This window comes from Podarcis cretensis (genome assembly GCF_951804945.1).
Source record: "Podarcis cretensis genome assembly, chromosome: 3".
NCBI lineage: Eukaryota > Metazoa > Chordata > Lepidosauria > Squamata > Lacertidae > Podarcis > Podarcis cretensis.
The window spans coordinates 54,845,419-54,866,127 of record NC_137172.1 but is presented as its reverse complement, the minus strand read 5'-3'; the positions used below and the strand labels follow the sequence as shown (position 1 = coordinate 54,866,127).

At 42.1% G+C, this 20,709-nt stretch overlaps 1 protein-coding gene across 1 annotated transcript in view; it reads left to right on the top strand.

The window, feature by feature from the left end:
• The window catches only part of IGF2R (insulin like growth factor 2 receptor), a 68,438-nt gene extending 52,326 nt beyond the window's left edge, over positions 1-16,112 (top strand). The window contains exons 36-48 of the mRNA XM_079971846.1: positions 455-604; positions 2,274-2,435; positions 3,423-3,630; positions 4,855-5,001; positions 5,358-5,592; positions 6,451-6,587; positions 7,265-7,382; positions 9,949-10,095; positions 10,480-10,664; positions 10,922-11,108; positions 11,689-11,841; positions 13,190-13,259; positions 14,288-16,112. Of these exons, the coding sequence (XP_079827972.1) occupies positions 455-604; positions 2,274-2,435; positions 3,423-3,630; positions 4,855-5,001; positions 5,358-5,592; positions 6,451-6,587; positions 7,265-7,382; positions 9,949-10,095; positions 10,480-10,664; positions 10,922-11,108; positions 11,689-11,841; positions 13,190-13,259; positions 14,288-14,686 (2,298 nt within the window). The 3' untranslated portion in view covers positions 14,687-16,112. The remainder of the gene's footprint in view (positions 1-454; positions 605-2,273; positions 2,436-3,422; positions 3,631-4,854; positions 5,002-5,357; positions 5,593-6,450; positions 6,588-7,264; positions 7,383-9,948; positions 10,096-10,479; positions 10,665-10,921; positions 11,109-11,688; positions 11,842-13,189; positions 13,260-14,287) is intronic.
• The last annotated feature ends 4,597 nt before the right edge of the window (positions 16,113-20,709 follow it).

Genomic DNA, 20,709 nt, shown 5'->3' with positions numbered 1-20,709 from the left:
ACTTACAGCTGTTCTGTATGTCATGTGGGATGAGGTGGTGGAATTCTGGGCTGTTTCCCTTCAGGCTGCAGGTAGGGGAAGTGCGTTGTTGAATGGTCCACCATTAGGTGAAAGCTCCATTTACTTAATAAATTGGTACATCTGTAAGAATGCTTAAATTAACTTCTCTGTGTTACTAGTTTTTTCAACGTGAGGCTGCCTTCAAAAATCCAGTACCCTGCCTTTAGTCTACCATCATTGTACAACCCAAGAACATTGCCGCCTTGTTCCACATTACTTGTGAAGCTGCTCTTGCAGTTTCCATTGCTCATTGCCATTCCCCATGTGAAAAGGAATCCTCTCTTGGTTTTTTGTGCATCTTGTCTTGGTGCTCGCTGGCACTATTGGAAAATCATGCCAGTGCTTCGTGTGAAAGTGTCACAACCAAGTTAATTTGTTGTGTTTTCTTGTTTAGGATATTGGCCGTATTACTTCGCCTCCCAAGCTCAACCCTGCAACACATGAAGTTTACATTGCTTTTAACAGTAGCACTCCTTGTCTGGAAGATAAAAGTCTCAAATATTCTTCTCTCATTGTGTTCCATTGCAGCAGAGGGACAAATCTGGTAATGGTCATCTTATTTTGCGTACTGCCAAGCCTGAATCAAGGGTGGTGGTGGGGAAGAGAAGAATCTTTGGGAGGAAAGGACAAAAGTGAATTGAGTGAAGGATGATTAAATCTGTTCCAAATGTTAATTTGCAAAGTGCCACAAGAGCCTGTAGTGCATCTGCTGCAGAGATTTTCAAAGTGCATTACACTCATGTCCCACAGAAACTCAAAACTCAGTACTAAAATCTTCCTTGACATGAGGCGGGAAATACTTATTTTGCCTCTGACCATCTTTGACCCTCAACTCACCCAAATTATACTTCTGATGAACTCTCAACCATAAAAGATGCTAGTTATTTCTAAACTCTATAACTAAGTCACCATTGCAGAGTTTGAATGTAGACCTGAATTCTGAAAACACGTTGCTCTTCCAAAATCCAGGTATCCAAAGCTTTTTGTGGTCCAATTTTTTGTTGAGCAATGGGCAATAGGAAGGGCATGAAAGTTTAGGGTGGGGGTTAAGGAATGGAGTAGCTGCTACTGGAGAGGGGCAGGGAGATGTGCAAGGCATTGCCAGTTTTCTTGGGGTGTGGAAGGTATTGAGTATTTGCTAGATTTTCTTCACAAGATCTTGAATAGAAAGCTGGGATTCTTAGAATCCGTGTGTGTGTGTGTGTGTGTGTGTGTGTGTGTGTGTTGCTTAGCAGGTTCCATGCTTGCATATGAAGTACATGCAGTCAGAATACCTGGCATTTAATGTCTTTTTTACATCTCTGTGTACGTTTGGAAATGTTGCAAGCCTTGGCAGATGTGTTCTGTTAGCTTCAAAGGCTGTTCCTGCTTTTTAAAAATGTCTTGATGATTCTAATGTGAATTTAATGAGGGATGCTGACAGCAAATTACGCAGACAGCAGGAACACTGTGTCCATAATGTTCTATCAAGCCCCACATCACAGAGGTAAATTCTTCTGCTTAATGGGTCTAAGTCTGAGCATAAGTGCATGGCATGTTTCCAAAGTGATTCTCCATGTAGACAGTACAAATCTTGGGGGAGAAAGGGCATTTGTATTCTGCCTCATTGGCACAAGAGTTTCTGCAGGATGAGATTTCTAGTGCTACTCAGTTATCCTGTGAACCTTAATCACATGGGGGAGAGTTGATGTTATCCACTCACTCCTGCAGAGTCCATCACTGATGCCTCCCAAATCACCTCTGGCTTCTTGCACTACCAGAGAACATGGGAAACAACTGTTTGGGTTACATGTGTTTGGGCCTCGGAAGTCCGAGCCATTGTCTAAAACACCATAAGGGGGTAGTGGTGGAGAGGAATAATGGTGGCAGATCAGCTTTTTATTAGCTACCTACAACCTTACCCAGCACTTGTCCAGATGAAGAAATGAATATATACCTTATAACAGTCCGAATGCAATGGGATTAATTTCGCTGGCAGCATTTGCACATCATAGTGGCTTACTGTGAACACACAGCTGTCTCTGGCATGTGCAGGAGCAACCAATCATAATCACAGGCTTAGTGTTGCACCCGAACCATGTTTTGTTTTGATCCGACGAATCACAGTGCTAACCCAAAGTTTGCTCTTGAGCATCAGATTCCTAAATAAGAAGGTTGCAGTAAGCCAAGCCTAAACAATTTTCTGTTTTCTCTTGTTTGTGTTTTGGTGACAGGGAAAGCCAAAAATGATAGGGCAGTCCACCTGCGAATACATATTCGAATGGAGCACTCCAGTTGTTTGCCCTGATAAAGTGGACGTCTCGGGCTGCTCGGTAGCTGATGAGCAGCTGCACTACACTTTCAACCTGTCCAGACTTTCTGCAAAGCCTTACCAGGTGATGTGCTGCAAACTTTAGGTGCTGTGGCCAATGAGGGAGCTGGATGCCTTGAACTGAAACCTTGTTTCTGTCATGGTGGGGGGAAAGGGGTTGGTTCAAGCTTTGTGCTAAGCGACGGATTGTAGCTCAGCGGCAGCGCAGGTGTTTTACCTGCGTCAGGTCCCAGGTTCAATCCTCAGCATCTCCAGCTCAGTTGGTTTGGCATCATATGCCAGCTTTGGTTATTCCCCTTCCCCAAAAGTATCCAGTCGGGCTGCTGCGAACTCCACTGCATTTGTCACTTGATTTGCCCCTATCTCCTTTGGGGGAGGGGGTGTAACTTGCATCTATTCGGTTCTGAAGGCTTTTGAAAGTTCAAGCGACTGTGTTTCATGGGGTGTTTCCCTAGGTGATCTCACAGTGTGGACTAATAATACAATTCTTCCAGGATGGAAACTCTAGTTGGAATATTCAGGGGTTTTTTTCAGGGGAAGACCAAAGCTTTTTGCAAACAATGGTTACATGGAACAATTGGGGTGTGTGGGGGAGACTGACTTAAGTTAGTATTTGAGTGGTTCCAGTAGTATTTATTTTTGAAGCATGCCTCTGTTGGTGGGGGACGCATGCGGGAGAGGGCTGTCGCCTTCATGTCCTGCTTTTTGGCTTCCCAAAGGCCTCTGGTTCACCAGCATGAGTTCAGAATGCTTGGCTAGGTGGACCTGTTGTTCTGATTCTGCAGGGCTCTTATGCTCTTGAAGTTTTACTGCTTGCTGAAATTGAGACCACCATCTGTTTGCAAGCAGCAGCCAAAGTAAAGATTTCCCATGGCAGCCTTCACTGTCCTCCTTCTTGTTTTCTCTCTTAAGCAACTAGACAAACCAAGATGACAGTAACACTGTGCTCTGTTTCTGCTCCCAGTCTTCTGGACGTCAGCATATTGGAGACATGTTTAACATTTTTCATTTACTCTTATTTGCACTTTAACAATGGTGTTTGCCCATACAGATCTCTGCTGGGCCCAAGAATTACCACCTAGGGGTGTGTTCTGGTGCTGCTGGTGTGCCCCAAGGAAAGTGCAAAGATGCAGCAGTGTGCCTGGTCTCGGGCAACAGTGCCGTCTCCTTTGGCAACAGAAATGAAAGGAAAATGGACTACCGGCATCAAGATGAAGCTGTCATTTTGCAGTATACGGGTGGTGATGAGTGCCCTCCAGGTAAGGCCTTCTAAAGCTAGCAAGAGTCTTTACTTTTGAGAAGGCTTTTAAGCCCACACCCATGTGGTAGTTAGACTTGACCAGCTTCTAAGCCAAAGGGGAACTCAAAGCAGCATTATTTCCATAGCTCATTCACCCTCGCAGCAGCCCTTTGCAAGAAGGAGGTTCTCATTTTTGAGCGAGAGGTAACTTAGCTGAGGCTAAGCAGACTGTAGTAGCCCTGGGTACTTTCTCATGGGAAATTTTGAAATGGAGCTTCTGCAAAGCGCAAAGTTGTGACCCTCCTAGGACAGCTTCCTGTTTCTTGTCTGATTTGTATCAATGCCAAGACAAGGAAGGTGGGCAAAACCCACCAGATCTGCATATCTTTCTAAGGCTGAAACTCTATTTGTGCCTGCTTGTTGTAGACTTGAACCTCATATTTCTGGCAAATTCAAAATCGTGTATAACAACAGCAGCAGCAGCAGCAGCAACAACAACAACAACAATAATAATTTATTATTTATACCCCGCCCATCCGACTATGTTTCCCCAGCCACTCTGGGCGGCTCCCAACAGAATATTAAAAATGCGATAAAACATTAAACATTAAAAGCTTCCCTAAACAGGGCTGCCTTCAGGTGTCTTCTAAAAGTCAGGTAGTTGTTTATTTCCTTGACATCTAATGAGAGGGCGTTCTACAGGGCGGGTGCCACTACCGAGAAGGCCCTCTGCCTGGTTCCCTGTAACTTGGCTTCTTGCAATGAGGGAACCGCCAGAAGGCCCTTGGAGCTGGACCTCGGTGTCTGGGCTGAACAATGAGTGGTGATCGTTCCTTCCTCCATATGTGTGTATTAAACACGCACAGTTTATATTGGGAAAAATAATAATTGAAAGGAATTAGCATGACAGCTGTGAAATAATTACAGTTTTGTCACAGTTAACAGCAGTCTCCCCCATGAAGTTATCAGTCACGATTGCATAACTAGTCATTGTGGATCAATGGGTTATCTGGCAAAGTTAATACCTAGGAGCAGATCCATTGAAATGAATGGACTTGTGTTCATCTTGCCATTCAATGTCAGTGGGTCTACTCTGAGTAGAACTAATATGGGATGCAAGCCATTGCCTTCAATTACGAGTGGCAGTGGCTACCCAGTGTGCTTGTCTGCAGGAATCGCCTGCTCATGAAAGGTGCAGCCTGTGGCTCTCTCTGCATGTATTGATATTTCCTTTCACTTGCAGTGACTGATCTGGATGAGCTTTGTGTGTTCCCTTTCCAATACAATGGTAAAACGTACAACACATGCATTCAGGAGGGACGAGAGAGGCCATGGTGTGCCACTACAAATAACTTCGCAAGAGACAAAAAATGGGGTTTCTGTGTCAACGGTAAGCAAGATTTGGAAAAATGCTCATGCAGTTTGGGGCAGGTTCAGATGGAACAAGTTGGTAGCTAGGGGTAGAGCAGCAACCACAGGAAAGAAAAGCAACAAACACTTTTGTAGGCTTACTTAGGGTTGCCATGTTTTAGTTTTGGCCAAAGTTGTCAAGCTTTTTAAAGTTGTTTTTTTTTTTTTTTTGGCAAAACCAGGAATATAATGGTGCCAGCTATGCTCCCTGTGCTTGCAAATATTTCTCAAATTCTACATGGTTGCCGCCTGTGTACTGTGGTGAAATGGTGGTCAGAATTTGGGCGTGGATTTACAGTTTCTTATGATGGTGAAACCTTTGCTTGTGTCTTGCAGGAAATGGCCGCCGGGAATCAACTATTATTTTCAAGTGTGATGACAACGCTGATGATGGGAGCCCTCAACTACTGAGTGAGACAAATGGCTGTGCAGTGACATTTGAATGGAAGACGCAAGTTGTGTGTCCGCCCAGGAAAATGGAGTGCAAGTTTATTCAGAAGCACAAAACTTATGATTTGAGAGTGCTTTCCTCCCTCACGGGATCTTGGATCTTTGCTGACAAGACCAGCTCGTGAGTCTGTTTTACAGTTATATTGGAAACCATATTCCCAGTACATTTTTATTTGAAGGATAGGACAGTCATCTTACAAATGTTGGTGTTAACTTTTGAAGACAAGAGGCTGCCAGTGTCAAACAGTTGGGACTGTGCTTAACTGGTTTTGCACTCTTGTGTCTTTTGATCTCATTTCTTTGAGAATGCATGAAGGGTTTGTATCTCAAGGTAAGAATGGGGAGGTATACCAGTAGAAAAGAGGTGCACATTAGCCAGGAGTGGTGTTGCTCCTTGGCAGTGCCCAGTGTCATTGGAATACTGGGCTTACTATGATTCCAGAAGTTGCCAAACAGGAAAAGGTTCAGGACAGAACTGTTGAGGTTTATAGAAGACTTAAAAGGTAACTAGTACGAGGGGAATGGAAAGACTTGGTCCACTTAATGTAGAAGAAGAGATGAAGACATGAGATGGCGGTAGTCCCCAAATGATTAAAAGAGAAATGGAGAACACTACTGTGACACGCAATACCAAAATTATGGAAGATACTAGCAAATAGACAAATTACCCTATTTTTCCATGTATGACATTCCTTAAAAAAATGTCAAAAATTAGGGGACGTCTTATACTCTGAGCCACACCACCCCCATTTTCTTAAATCTGAGTCACCCCAAATAGGGGGCATCTTATACATGGGAGCATCTTATAGACGGAAAAATATGGTCATTCAGTTTACACAATTTATGCAGGTTGCTGCATTCAGTTTTTCTTGGTGCAGAATTTAAATGTTTTAGCCTAAAGTACACATAGCTATGGTAAATATGCAGTCATATACTAGGCTGATCTATTAATTGTTTTCTTTTCCTCATCCGTTTAAAGTTACTACATGAATCTCTGTCAAAGAGTCCACGAAGGACCCACAGGTTGCCCAGAACGAGCAAGTGTTTGCCGGAGAAGTCAGAACGGGGCTGTGCAGGTTCTGGGATTAGTACATACTCAGAAACTAAATGTAACAGGTATGTACCTAAATACAGTGCATGTTTTTTTTTTTTAAAAAAGGGGCAACTGAAGTAAATATTTTAATGTAAAATGTGTCTATTTACATTTATTACTCTAAACTGCTGAAATCTATATTATATTTAGTTTTCTATTTCTTCTCATCAGGGTCGCTTAAGCTAGACTTTTTATTGAGGCATAGACAGATCTTAACATTTAATACCCAACATTCATTGGTGTAATCCAGCCCCTATATAAATTACTAGATAGTCTGCTGTAAAGCCTCAACAGGCTGTGGATTCTGTCTGCTGTTCAGTACACTGGCCTGTGCAGAAGTGCCTTTAATACTTGGTAAAACCTTCCCCAAAGGACAAATACTCCTTAAACAATTGGTCCTTACCTTTTATGAAAGAGCTGCACTTAATCTTTGAAAACTAAATTCACAAACATTCTGATATATTTTGGGCCATTTGACCTAGCTGTAAAATCTTGAGCTCTTCTGTTACAAGAACCAATAATTACATTGAAGGAAATGTCACTAATGCAAGGTCAAAATGGGGTGCGGGTGACTGGCTGGCATGATTTTAAAGTGTTGGTTCGTTTTTGGTTGCAAAGCATTGCTTGTGTTTTTGTGTTGGTTCAAAAGAACATTGTATCTTGCCTTTTAATTGACAAGAACGTGATGTTTCTGTTTCAGACGATAGAATCCTTGTCAGTTACTCCAACGGCCACGAGTGTCCACAGAGGAACAAAAAAGCAACCACCGTGATAGAACTGAAATGTGGAAAAACAGTTGGCATGCCAAGGTTTAATAGGTAAAATGTAAAGAGTAACTGGCTGCTGTAGTGTAGTTGAGGGCCTCTTGAATGTTACTGTGATTAATGGGTACACCTCAGATATGTTGGTAGTACCTGCAGTGTTCCTTGAATTGACAGTGAGGGGAGAGAGAATTGCCACCTTTTTCCACCACACATTCATAAGATTGGGATCCAAGGCTACTTGGCACTGTGACCACATCCTCACTGTTATTCTGCTTTGACAGGCATGGCTTATCCCCAGAGAATCCTAAGAAATGTAGTTTGCTAAAGACGCAGAGAGCTGTTAGGCGACCCCTATTCCTCTCACAGACCTGCAGTTCCCGGTGTGGCTTATCAGTCGCTCTTCCTTAGGAGCTCTGGGAACTGTGAGGAGAAGATGGGGGTCTCCTAACAGCTCTCAGCACCCTTGGCAAACTACAGTTCCCAGGATTTTGGGGGTGGAAGCCATGAATGTTAAAGTGGCCTGTGTTAAAGGACTTGCAACTGGGTGGAGTTTTTGACCTTGGTATCTTCAGGGTGACCAGTAGCCTTAGCTGCAAGTTTTGCCACGAAACAGCATAAACGGAATAATATTTGTGCTCTTGGCATGAATAGAAATTGAATTTGGTTGACCTGTAACAAGCTGAGGAAGGAAGAAATGAAGCAGTATTTAGATACATAAATCCTGCAATGTTTGAATTACAGCATATTATCATTTAATCAGCTTGTTCTGCATCACGTCCCCTTTTACTTTGTTCAAACACAACAGTGTCCCACAGGCATGAGTTGAAGTAAAAATGTATCTAAGAAACAGTGCCAGCTTTATGTTGGCTCAAGAGTCTTCTCTGGGCCTTGATATGTGGCACATTCTGTGTCTCTACATGGATCAGCAGGTGGTTCCTCTCCAAGTGTCAGTTTTTCTCCAATGAGTTCAGCCCTCTCCCACGCATCTTCCTTGGCGTACTCGGCAAGGCCTCTCTCTCACAAGCACACTCTGCTCTGCCAGGGCTAAGAAACAGAGACAGTTCTTGTTTACTTTTCCTGAGTCATTTTCTTCTTATTGAGGGTCCTGACACGAGCTAAAACTTGCCCCCTGGGGCTCAGTAGACAGTTACTGCCTCAGGTTGTCTGTTAGCAACTTGGTGGGGATGGAATTTTAATTATATAAGCAACACCACCAACCACTAGGAGGTGCTGTTCCATGTCATTAGTGCTTACCTAAGGCTCCATGTTTTCTTGTTCTGTCTTGTCTGTCACACGGTCTTGGAAATGTTCCTATAAAGAGCAGTTCTTTGTTGGAGACTTCTGCCAGTTTTACTGCCAGATCTCTAATAAAACCTTCAGGCAAGAGGGAGTTGGGAGCCTGCTTTTAGCAGCTCCCCATCAGCATTATTTAGATTTATGCACTCCTGGTGTCTGTGAGCTTTCCTGTATATCTTTACAAACTTCTTTCTGCAGTGCTGAGTGTCAGAAGCATTGTTCTTACAAGAATCTTGGGATACTATTATGCAATTTGGCCCCGCTGAATAGCTGAGGGCTGTAGAATGCATGCATAAATATGACATGCTACTTATATTTCCAGATCCTCTTCAGAGCCTCCTTTTGCAAAGTTATTTCTCTTTTCTATCCCAGTTCTCTCTCTTGTTTTGTTTCTAAAAGACAGTGTACATGCAACTGCATTCATTCCCAGTCTTGATGCTGGTAATCTCTTTTTGTTCCTTCCTGGTCAAGTGTAATTTTATTCAACTCTGTGGTGTTGATGGTCTTAAAATGTGTGCATTCTGTGTTTCAAACTGGAAGATGTTTCTATGGGACACTGGCACTAAACTGAGATGCAGCAGTTTTGTTCTTTTGTTGATAACCAGGTTTTTCTGGAAGAGTGTATAATGTCCATGCAGGGATTGTGGTAGGGAGGAATGGTGTCATGAGTGGCTGTCTACTGAAGAGAGTTATTATCAAGTGAGCAGCTGCTGGAGGACAATGGTTCTCATACTTCTTGTGTAGATAGCTTAATTCCTGGGTCTCCTGGGGGGCTGCTTACCTATTTCCCTTCCACTTACATTATCAGAACCAATTCCATGTTACAAAAATCACAGGCCTTAGGTTGCTAAGAAGGGCCAGTTTAACTGGTGATTTTCTAGGGGAAAATTAGAGCACACCAGTGCTTATTAAGATAATCACAGACTCAGAGCTAGAGCCTTGTCAGCCTGAATGATAATCTGGTGCTGATCAAAATGGCCTCACTGTCCATCAGAGCAATTAAATCAAGCTTAGAGCAGGTATTTCCAACTGTTCCACAACTTGCTCGTGGGCCACAAATTACTCTCTTAGATATTCTGCTGTAGAATAGGTGGATACACCTGGTGTGATTTCCAAGTTTAGATGTATTCATAGAAATGTGCTAAAGAGGGCACAGTTTTATCAACTTGAACTGAAACACTTGAATATAGACAGTCACAGATATGCAGCAAATAAGTCTTAGCTGTTCCCTCTCCATCACGCGGCCTCTACCATCGTGTCATTTATGCTCATTTATGCTTATTGCTGGTAAACCTTTTCCTTGCTTCTCTATATTTCCTGTTAGGATTGATGAAGAAAACTGTGCCTACTACATCACATGGGAAACTCGGGCTGCTTGCGCTGTGAAACCCCAGGAAGTAACAATGAAGAATGGCACAATCATAAATCCAGTGACAGGGAAGAATTTCAGTCTGGGCAATATATATTACAAGTAAGTATACTCTCCTGGTGTAAAAGAAGTGGTAGAAAAGGCAGGGGTACAAAAATTCCAGCCACTCAGTCGCTGCTTCAGACGTGCTTAGAGGTGACCAAATAAGATTAGTGCATATTGTAGAGTAGTATCAAGTAACAACACAAGATAACACAATATACTTGAAAGAATAGCCTACTTGGAAGAGTCATGATAAGTTGGAGATGTGCTGTGCTGGTCTCCTTGTTAAATGGAACTGAACTTGAAATATGAACTTGGATTAACAATCAAGTGAGAAGAGGTGCTTAAGGTGACTAATGCATACTGAATATTTTGTTTGTTTGTTAACTCTGATTATATTTGTTCCCTGTGTCTTTTAAAAACCATGAATCTACTCTGTTTCAGATTATACAATGCTTCCGGTGATATAAGAGCAAATGGTGACACCTACGTTTATGAAATTCAGCTTTCTGCCATCACTCATTCAAAGCACCGTGAATGCTCTGGAGCCAACATATGTCAAGTTAAAACATCAGATACCCATTTTAGGAAAATTGGATCTTCTAACAAGGCTAAATATCATGTTCAGGGCAAGTACCTATTGCTTCTAATATTAACTTATTGGGTTACAGCAAACATGCTTCGCGATATGTCTTGGAAATGCAACATCTGTTGAGAAAGCATAGATCAAACATTAGTTTAGCTCAAGGAACTCCCTTATTTTTTACCCCTAATCCAAATAGCTGCAACAAATCTAACACTGTTCTCTCTTTAAGAGCTCTTGAATATGAATAGGTAAATTGTAATTTCTTAGAAACTTTGAATCTTCCCTCTCTGTTTTTTGTAGATGGTGATTTGGATGTCGTGTTCTCCTCAGAGTCTCAATGTGGCAGAGACAAAACAAAATTTGCATCTTCAACCATTTTCTTCCACTGCAGCCAGCAGGCCAAAGAAGGCATCCCCCGATTCCTTCATGAGTCATCAGATTGCCAGTACTTGTTTACCTGGTACACCTCGGCAGTCTGTCCATTGGTGTAAGTGAGAACACTGAAACCTGTCACTTCTTTCCCTATGGGATAACAGAGAGGGGTTGTACATTATTGAAAGCCATGTTGGAATCTTAACACCTAATAACCACACAGAGTGGCAGCCATAGTAATTCTGCAGTCATAGTTATGTGGGTTAGATAGCACCTACCTTTTTAAAAGGGGTGTCGTGATTGGCAAATGGATCCCATGTAAAGACAAATCTCTGAGTCTCCCTAGTGTGTGTATATTAAAAAAAAATTTAGAATCCACTGATTAAACTGCTTATTCTGGATGCCTCTAGCTTTTCCTAATATAACAGCTTATTTTTTTTTTTTAATTTAAGGCATTTGTGTACTGCTATTTATAAACATCCCAGGGTGGTACACAATACTAATGATATCTAAAACAATAAAAGACTGAAACTCAATAAAGTAATAAAATAAAAATAAAACTAGTAAGCCTTGAAGTTCTAAAAATCACAGAATCCTGAATTGCGTTTGGAAGCAAAAAGAACACTCGTGTATGAAAATAACCTTTTGGATACAGGGCCCTCCCTCTCAATACTGTTTCTTTTTATTGCCTGCAGAAGCTCCGAGCCAACAAACAATGAAACATTTGTAGAAGAAATTTATAAAGGCCTTTCAGGAAGAAGCCAAGCGGTTGGTGCCATACTGAGTTTGCTCCTTGTGGTCCTTACAGCATGCCTAGTTATCCTGTTACTTCATAAAAAGGAAAGACGGTAAGGAGGGATGGAATGGGGTTCCAGTTTTTCAATAAATTCCTGGTCCTCACCCCCATGCAAATTCAGTCCTCGCAAATCCATGCAGGGGCTATGTTGATCACTTCAACATAGATCACTTCAACAAGAGAGCCAGTGTGGTGTAGTGGTTAAGAGCAGTGGACTCGTAATCTGGTGAACCGGGTTCGCTTCCTCGCTCCTCCACATGCAGCTGCTGGGTGACCTTGGGCCAGTCACACTTCTCTGAAGTCTCTCAGCCCCACTCACCTCACAGAGTGTTTGTTGTGGGGTAGGAAGGGAAAGGAGAATGTTAGCCGCTTTGAGACTCCTTCGGGTAGTGATAAAGCGGGATATCAAATCCAAACTCCTCCTCCTCTTCTTCTATTTCTAGTCCATTGGGAGTACACAACCAGCAACAGGAGCACCAAGTTGCAGGTTTGATCCCCATAAGGGACAGCTGCATATTCCTGCATTGCAGGTGGTTGGGCAAGATGATCCTCAGGTTCCCTTCCAATTCTATGATCTCTTCTTTGGGATACTTCGTTTTTGTGTGTGGCACAACTCTTCTTAGGGAACCTTGTGTCCAGAGGCATCCATGGTTACGTGCTTCATTGCAGAAACTCCCAAGCACTAGCAGAATGGTCACTCTCCCATTCCTGCCTTCATGCTTTCTACTGTGACCAATCCACTCCCTCCCTCCCCCCCCCCTTCATCAAGTCACCTTCCTCAAGTTGCTTCTCAAAATTGACTTTTTCAGCAGATCACCTGCCTAAAGGTAAAGGGGCCCCTGACCATTAGGTCCAGTCATGGCCGACTCTGGGGTTGCAGCGCTCATCTCGCTTTATTGGAGCTTCTGGGTCATGTGGCCAGCATGACTAAGCCGCTTCTGGCGAGGTTTAACCCACAGTGCCACCCGCATCCCTCTCATCGCCTGCCTACATCCTGTTAAATCCTTTAACAACTGAAGAGGGATGTTGTGCAGGGGAAGTATGCAAGGGGAAGTATGAAAAGGTTAGTGGGTGCTCTTGCTCTGAGCAAGCTCCTTCTAGTGCACCCTTCCACATAAAATATTGCATGTTTTCTTTTTAAGATGGCAGAAATGTGAGTTACCAGTGTAATGGGAAGACTGGGGAACCTATGGCCCTCCAGATGTTGCTGGACCTGTTGGCCTTGCTGGCTGGGGTTGATCCAAGTCCAACAATGGCTGGAAGGCCACAGGTTGCCCATCCCTTCTGTAGAAACTGAGGTAGGGCTAAGACAGCAGTTAATAATGGAAGTGAATGAAGTAGTGAATTTATAAGTGGCGTTTTACTCAAAGTATGTAATGCTAATGTTTGCTATTTTGTAGAGAAACCATGAAGCAAAAGATAGCCAACTGCTGTCGGAGAACATCTAATGTTTCCTATAAGTATACAAAGGTAATTGTTTCTCTGTGTGACTCAGAGGGTTTGCTCCATCTGACTATTAATTGTATGCATAGTTGCAAACTCTGCTTAAAATCATACTTGTTTCATGCAATCAGGGGCTACTTGTGATATAATATAAAGTAGATTTACTTAGCAATTGAAGTCCTATAGAATCTCTTTAAAAAAACAAACTTGATTATTCATAACTTTGTTGTTGAGAGTCAGGGTTATTCCCTCCTGTCCTATTCCAGTTTTTGAAGAATCCTATGAAAGAATTTCCGTATGTCCAGGCTTCATATCTGATTGGTGTGGGGAATACTCAGAACATTGGGTTTTCTAATATGGCTGTGTTAAGGGATTTAAGCCAAATCTCTGAGAATTGAATTTATTTTTCAAGCTAAGTGCAGAAGCTTGGGAGCAAGAAAAAAGCATATTGATACAATGAATAGATCCAGCTCCTTTTGGTGTACATAGATTTCCTAAATGATTTCCCATTCCCAATATGAACTTCAGGGGACATAGTTAATAGAAATCCATATGGGGCCTGGGGTGGAGGTGAGGGTGCACTTTGTGGCCAAGAAATACACCAGGCTAAGTTTGTAGTAATTCCTTTAAAATGATTGAATAGGAATTGTTTCAGCTATACTTGTATTTGTATGTAAGAAGAAATTTGCAGATTGGAAAAGTAAAATGAAATAGTTGGTCATAAGATGATGCCTTGTTCAGTCAGACCCATGGTCCATATAGCCAAGTATTATCTACTTGACGGGGTCCATATAGCCATGTATTATCTACTTGACGGGGAGAAGGATCTCAGACCAGAGGCCTTTCCCATCACTTGCTCCTAATATCCTCCCTTGGTTATTGCTTGATTTTTATAAACTGGTGCCAGGTAGAATTCTCCATGGTTCTTTGCCACTGAGCTTGTGATCCATTTCAATGACCTCATTCCAATATGAGGTTTATCTTGGGATCCATAGAATGGTTGTGCAAAGACTTTACAATTCTGTTTGTTAACTGCACCCTCTTGAACATGACAGATAAGCACTGAAGAACTGAACGAGAACGAAATGGAATGGCTCATGGAGGAGGTAGCTGCACCCAACCAGAAGTCAGGAAACGAAGGGCACGAAAACGGCCACATCACCAGCAAAGTAGTTAAGTCGGATGCTCTCACTTCTCTTCATGTGGATGATATGGACAGCGAGGATGAAGTCCTCACAATACCAGAGGTGAAGATTCATTCAGCGAGGGGCGTCCAGTCTAGTAGGCTTCCTCATGACAAGACCCTTAACCTCCCAAGCAGCGATAAGCCTGGCCTGCTCAATGGCAACAAGAATAGCAAAGGCAGCACCGCTTTTGGCCAACGGAAGCTACAGAACTCAGTGAAGACAGCTTCCTTTCATGATGACAGCGATGAGGACCTGTTGAACGTTTAACCTTCATTGTGCCTAATCAAAATTCCATGTGTGTGTGTACATATATATATACATAAAGGTGGGACAAACAAAATACTTCCAACCAAATACGAAGACTTTAGCTGCAGATGCCTTTTGCAAGGGAGTGTTTCAAAGGGAAGGTGGGAGGAGGAAAGAAGGGTCAATCCTAGTTGTTTACAATGGTCTGTTTAGTGATTACTGGATTTCTAGCATCCACCGGAATGAATTGTGGCAATTCTTCTCCTCAGCCAGGATTTGCACTCTCCCTGCTCTGTAGATTGTAGAGGCTTCATAATGCTTCCAAAAGGCAGGCTCAGATCTGAACGAAGTCCCCTCACCTTCAAGACGAGACTTGCATTTTAACACTCTTATTTTTATTTATTGTTCTCGGTACTCAGGTTCATGAAAATAATAATAAGCAACTTGCTCTTCCTGCAGGCCAGGGTGTTTGTGTTACAGATTCACCCCATCACATGAAATGGAGATGAGGGGTCCTCTGTATGTTTGCTGGGTTGTTTTGATGTACATTTTGGAGCTGGTCTGTTTAAACTTGCCTGTACATTTGATTTCCCGTATCCTAACTTAAAATGCGTTATGATTTGAAAAGTGTTTTTACTGGAAGGTACAAATCTTCATAGCTTTAGCCTTGAACAGTGGCTGTTCGTTGCATGTTGAGTCTCTTTTTGGGGGGTGGGCTTAGCCAATCACATTAAGTCATTCATCAGTATTTACAAAACTTTTGGTGAAATAACCCAGAGCTCTCCTTTAGCTTTGCTGTTTCTTTCGAAGAGCAGTAAGGAAGGCAGATGTTCACTGTTATAACTCCTCCTAATGTTGTCGTGATGAGAAGAACACTGTACCTCTTTTGAAATGCGATCCTGCTTCAGGGGCTGTCCCTTTTGGGAAATGGCCCTTCTGGAAGAGTCTCCTAACCCTACCATATGGAACTAATTTATTCCAAGCCAAGCTATGGAATTTCTAGAACATCAGCTTCACTGCCCTGGGAGAGATGTATGCCTGCTCAAAGCCACAGGCCAACAGAAGCCTTAATTGCACAGACACAAACTTGAATTTTGGTGGACACTGTGTGTGGACACTGAGAGGCAACAAATGTTTTTTGGGTAATATCATTGAACATCCAGGTCAGTTTTGCCTGCTGGAGCCACTGAAATTCAATGGCAACATTGAATGAAGATCTCCCTATAGCTATTGACATCTACTCTGTCCCTGACGGATCTCACGGGCAAAGAGCAAGTTTCTATGGACAGTGCACCAGTATTTAACACTGGCTAGAAGCTCTTCCTTGTTTATACCTTTTCCTATTTACACTGGTTTGCTTAAGGTTGGCTTCCACTTAGGAATCTGATTTAATGTAACAAAAAGTGTTCAAATGATTTCAATAAAGCTAAATTATGTTTCCCAAGAATCTATATAAGATTATTTTTTTGTAATTTTAAATAACCTTGTAATGGGTCTCAGAACAGTGATGGAGATGTAGAGAACTTTTCTGTACAATTCTGAGTACACATTCTAAAGATCTGCCAGACTACTACCACAGAAGCAGAATGAATTGTCAAAATCATTAGGAAGAGGGACAGTCCACTTCATTACTTTGAGTGGGCTTGGTTCAAGTATTTGACCAGCTGGCCAGCCATGGGAGGCTGACTTCTAAGTACCAGAAACTGCAAGGGGCCTCTGGATCCCCACTGCACAGTAGAAGTTCCCTTGGTTTTCTCTTTGATGGGATGTATGTTTCCTGTTTCTGAGTTAGAAAATTTCAGTTCTGCTTCACAAAGGATTGGCCAGAATGTTTATGTCAAGTTAACTTAAAGCCAAGGGTAGTCTGAACATAACTACTGGATGTCTCGGAGTGAACAAAATGACTTAAAATTGGTGAGCTGGAATGGCATTTCAGAAGAATATTCGATGCTGGTATGTTGTTGTTTTCTCAAAAGGAAAGTGCTATATGGTAGAACAACTTTCAGAACTGTACTTTATCCCGTATGAACTTGCCCATCAGCCAAACTCTCTTGGAGGCCCTTCTCTGAGCACTCTGCCTTTTCTGGTAGGCAGGTGGCACCCGGATGTCTGCTTGCTCTGGTGGCCCCCAAGTAACAGCACTCCATCACTTGCTTGCCTGTTCTTGTTGTTTAGACACCTGGAGAAAGCCATCCTATTCTATTACGTTTCAATCTCACCTTTTTCCCAAGGAACTCCCCCTTTTAACAGACCTTGTGTGATAGGTAAGTCAAGAGCAATGATCACTGGCTCAAGGTTACCCAGTGATCTTTCTGGCCAAGTGGGAACTAACCACTACACACACTACCTTAGGCTTTAATCCAGATATGATTTGCCTTTTGCTCTTCCTTTTTAAAATGCTTCCATGTCTCTCCAAGCTGCTCTTCTAGACGTCTTTCTACTTTTTCTTGGTCCACAAATCTGAAGACCACCCAGATGATTGGCAGTCTCTACTAGGCAAGAAGCTTTACAAAAGAGCATAACCATTTTTTTAGTTTCTGTTTCTCTCTCCACTGTGCCCTAAGTCTCCTTTTTTTTTTTTTTTTGAATTCTCTGTTATGTACCCTTGCACACGTGTTTACCATGTGTAAAGAGAACTTCATTGAAATGTGTATCACAGTGTCAGTTCAGAGTTGCATATCTGTACAATAAGCATTACCGCCGATGATTCCAAGCAGTCACAGGCATTTATCCCTAATACACAAGTGGTTTTAATAGGGTAATAACATAAAAAGTTAGTGCAGGCAAGCGAGTGGTACAGAACTGGACTCAAATTACACTGCTTTATCAGTGCACAACATGGCTTCTGTGGTTACCAGCTCAGAATTGCTGACATGTTAGCAATGTATAGATTCAGCTGGCCCCTTCTGTTCTAGGCCTTGACCAGTACAGTCAAACTAATTGGCCCAGAGCTATCTGTATTCCTGAAAAACGATGGTAGTGATGGAACATAGGATCAGTGAAGTTTGTATGAACTGCACACACTCAAAAAGCTCACCGATAACCGAACACAAGCCAAGATAGCAACATACAAGATTCCAACAGATGCTCTGTGGAGTAGGAATGCTTTTACTCACAGAACAAACAAACAGCCAACCAGAATATATTCCATTCTTTTTGTCACTACTGCTTCACTGCCTAGATGTTTCAAGTGGCCTTTTCCTGGCCAAGAATGACCAGGTTAACTTTCCTTCAATCTCTATGTTTTCACAAATTTCCACTCCCCCTTGGGAATATGAACATGACACTTAACTTTATTAGGTCAACTAAAACAAAAAAATAATAATAATACTCTAATATCCATTATGGAGGAAAGTGAAATACTTTTACTTCTGCCATGAAAGCCCATGGACTATTTTTCCAGACTTAAAATCTACCTGAGATGGAAAGATAGGCCAAAGGGGGCCGGGACGCAGCAATTTTTAGATTCTCAGAAAGAGGGTTTTGGGTACTTGGAGCTTCATTTTGTGTTGTGCAACTCACAACACAAATTACAACTTGAAACAGGCAGCACCTCAAAAACAGGTTTTGGGGTTTTTTTAAAGCAAAAACTGATGTAAAGTGAGACTTGAGTTTTATGAACACCACTAATATCTACAAACACAAAATCTAAAAACATAGGAAGCAGCTGTCCTACCAGATCAGACCAGATACTTGTGAGAAGCGCTCATCCTGATATGGTCGCCCCCCCCCCCATTAGTACACAATTATCCTTGAAGATTTAACGGAAGACATGCAAACTGATGCACTTCCAGTGCTATTGCAGAAAAGTAACCCAGCAGAGTGTGGCTGTACAAGGAGCAACAAACATAGAAAACAAGTGATGAGATAGCAAACAGGCTTTAAGAAATCCAAATAGACTTCATGGCGCCAAGATAATAACATGCTGTGTAGATGGGTCTCCAGCAACACAGGCCAAACCAACTGAGTGATACATTAACTAGCTCCGAGCCATTTTCTGCATCAGTACTCCTGTTATTCACTGGACTTCAGTTTACATAGAACACCTTTACATTCTTAGGTTACCCATTTAAAAAAGAAAGTCCTGAAATAAAACATTCTTGGGACGAGGCCACTGATCTTCCATGAATGCTGTGGCCTTGAAGATGATGTTAATTGTCTTCATAGAGCTCTATTGAGAGTGTGTGTGTGTAGTGGTTAAGAGCAGTGGACTCATAATATGGGTAACCGGATTTGCGTCTCCGCTCCTCCACATGCAGCTGCTGGGTGACCTTAGGCCAGTCACACTTCTTTGAAGTCTCTCAGCCCCACTCACCTCACAGAGTGTTTGTTGTGGGGGAGGAAAGGAAAGGAGAATGTTAGCCACTTTGAGACTCGTTTGGGTAGTGATAAAGCGGGATATCTTTTTTTTTTTTTTTCAAGGCTTAATTTCTGTCCTCAGTTCATTTTTTTATTATTTTTTTTATTATCATATAATTTTTATTAATCAACATCAGCAAACAAAACAAAACAAAATACATTAATTTCACATCGTTTTCATAACTTGTTTCTCTTTTGGACTTCCCTCAGCTGTTCCGTAAATCATCCATAGTCATAATTTTAATTACACATTTCTCAAATTTATATTGACATTATTTATCTCTTTTTTTCCTATTCCCTTTAGACAATATTTCTTGCTTTTTTACAGTGCTTCTTTAAATCCCTTAAGCGTCATCTGTCCTTCACTTAAATATTCCAGATATTCCACAAATTTCCCCCAGTCCTCGATGAACTTTTGGTCTCTTGAGTATCTAATCTTCCCTGTCAATTTATCTAACTCTGCATAATCTAACAATTTCATTCTCCACTCTTCCACGTTCGGTATTTCTTGCTGTTTCCATTTCTGGGCCAGTAACACTCTTGCGGCTGTGATTGCATATCGAAAAAATTTGCAATCTTTCCTTTTTATCTCATTTCCTACTATTCCCAACAGAAAGACTTCTGGCTTCTTTATAAATGTGTATTTTAAGATCTTCTTTAACTCATTATATATTTTTTCCCAGAAGTCTTTCACTTTCTTACATTCCCACCACATGTGGTAGAAAGTACCCTCTTTATCCCTACATTTCCAACACCTATTGCATGTCTTGTACATTTTTGCCAGTTTTACCGGTGTCATATACCATCTGTAGAACATCTTCATCATATTCTCTTTCAACGTCATACAAGCAGTGAATTTCAGACCCTCCTTCCATAGTTTCTCCCAGTCCTCAAATTGTATATTATGACCCACATCCCTGGCCCTGGCGGGATATCAAATCCAAACTCTTCTTCTGTAGCATGGGCATTGCAAGTGGAAAACCTGTCTTCTGTGGTGATCATCCATATCAGTTCTGTGATTCTATGCATCGTATAAATAAAGAGAACACAAGTTGGGGGTATGCAGGCCAAAGTAGACAGGATCTGGTTCCATGAATTTGTCTAATCCTCCTAAAGCTAGTCTTGCTATACTAGTTGCCATAAAGGCTGTTTGTGCATTTATGCTCCATGAATTTAATGTATGTCCAGAGGGAGGCAGGGAGGGAGGGACTGGCTTTTCCCAGAATGGTTTGACAAATCAATCCCTCTTCCTAAGGAACGCTGAAAATTTTAACTCTGTGAAGGGAGTAGGAGTCCCCTAACAACACTACATTTCCCAGGAATCGGGGTGGGGAATGACCCATGATTATCTACAGTGGTATCATAGTGCCTTTAATGAATGGTGTGAATGTGGCCTGGGCTTACTAGAGGCATATTTAGTCACTGACTCCTGCCCAGGATGCTCCTCAATGTACCTTTTAACTTTCCACCAAAGAAGTGAATAGCTGCTTTCTCCCATGGGAAGGAATGGTAAAGTTCAATATCTGGGGATAATGTTGGAGAGGGGGCAAAACCCAACAGTGAGAGGCCCACCTTCTAATGGCAGGGGCCCCTTGTAGACTGGAGTATCCTGAGGTGCGTTGCATCCCTAGGACTCCCTACACCCACCTACAATGCTTTTGTGAGGGTATTATCAACAACAGGGT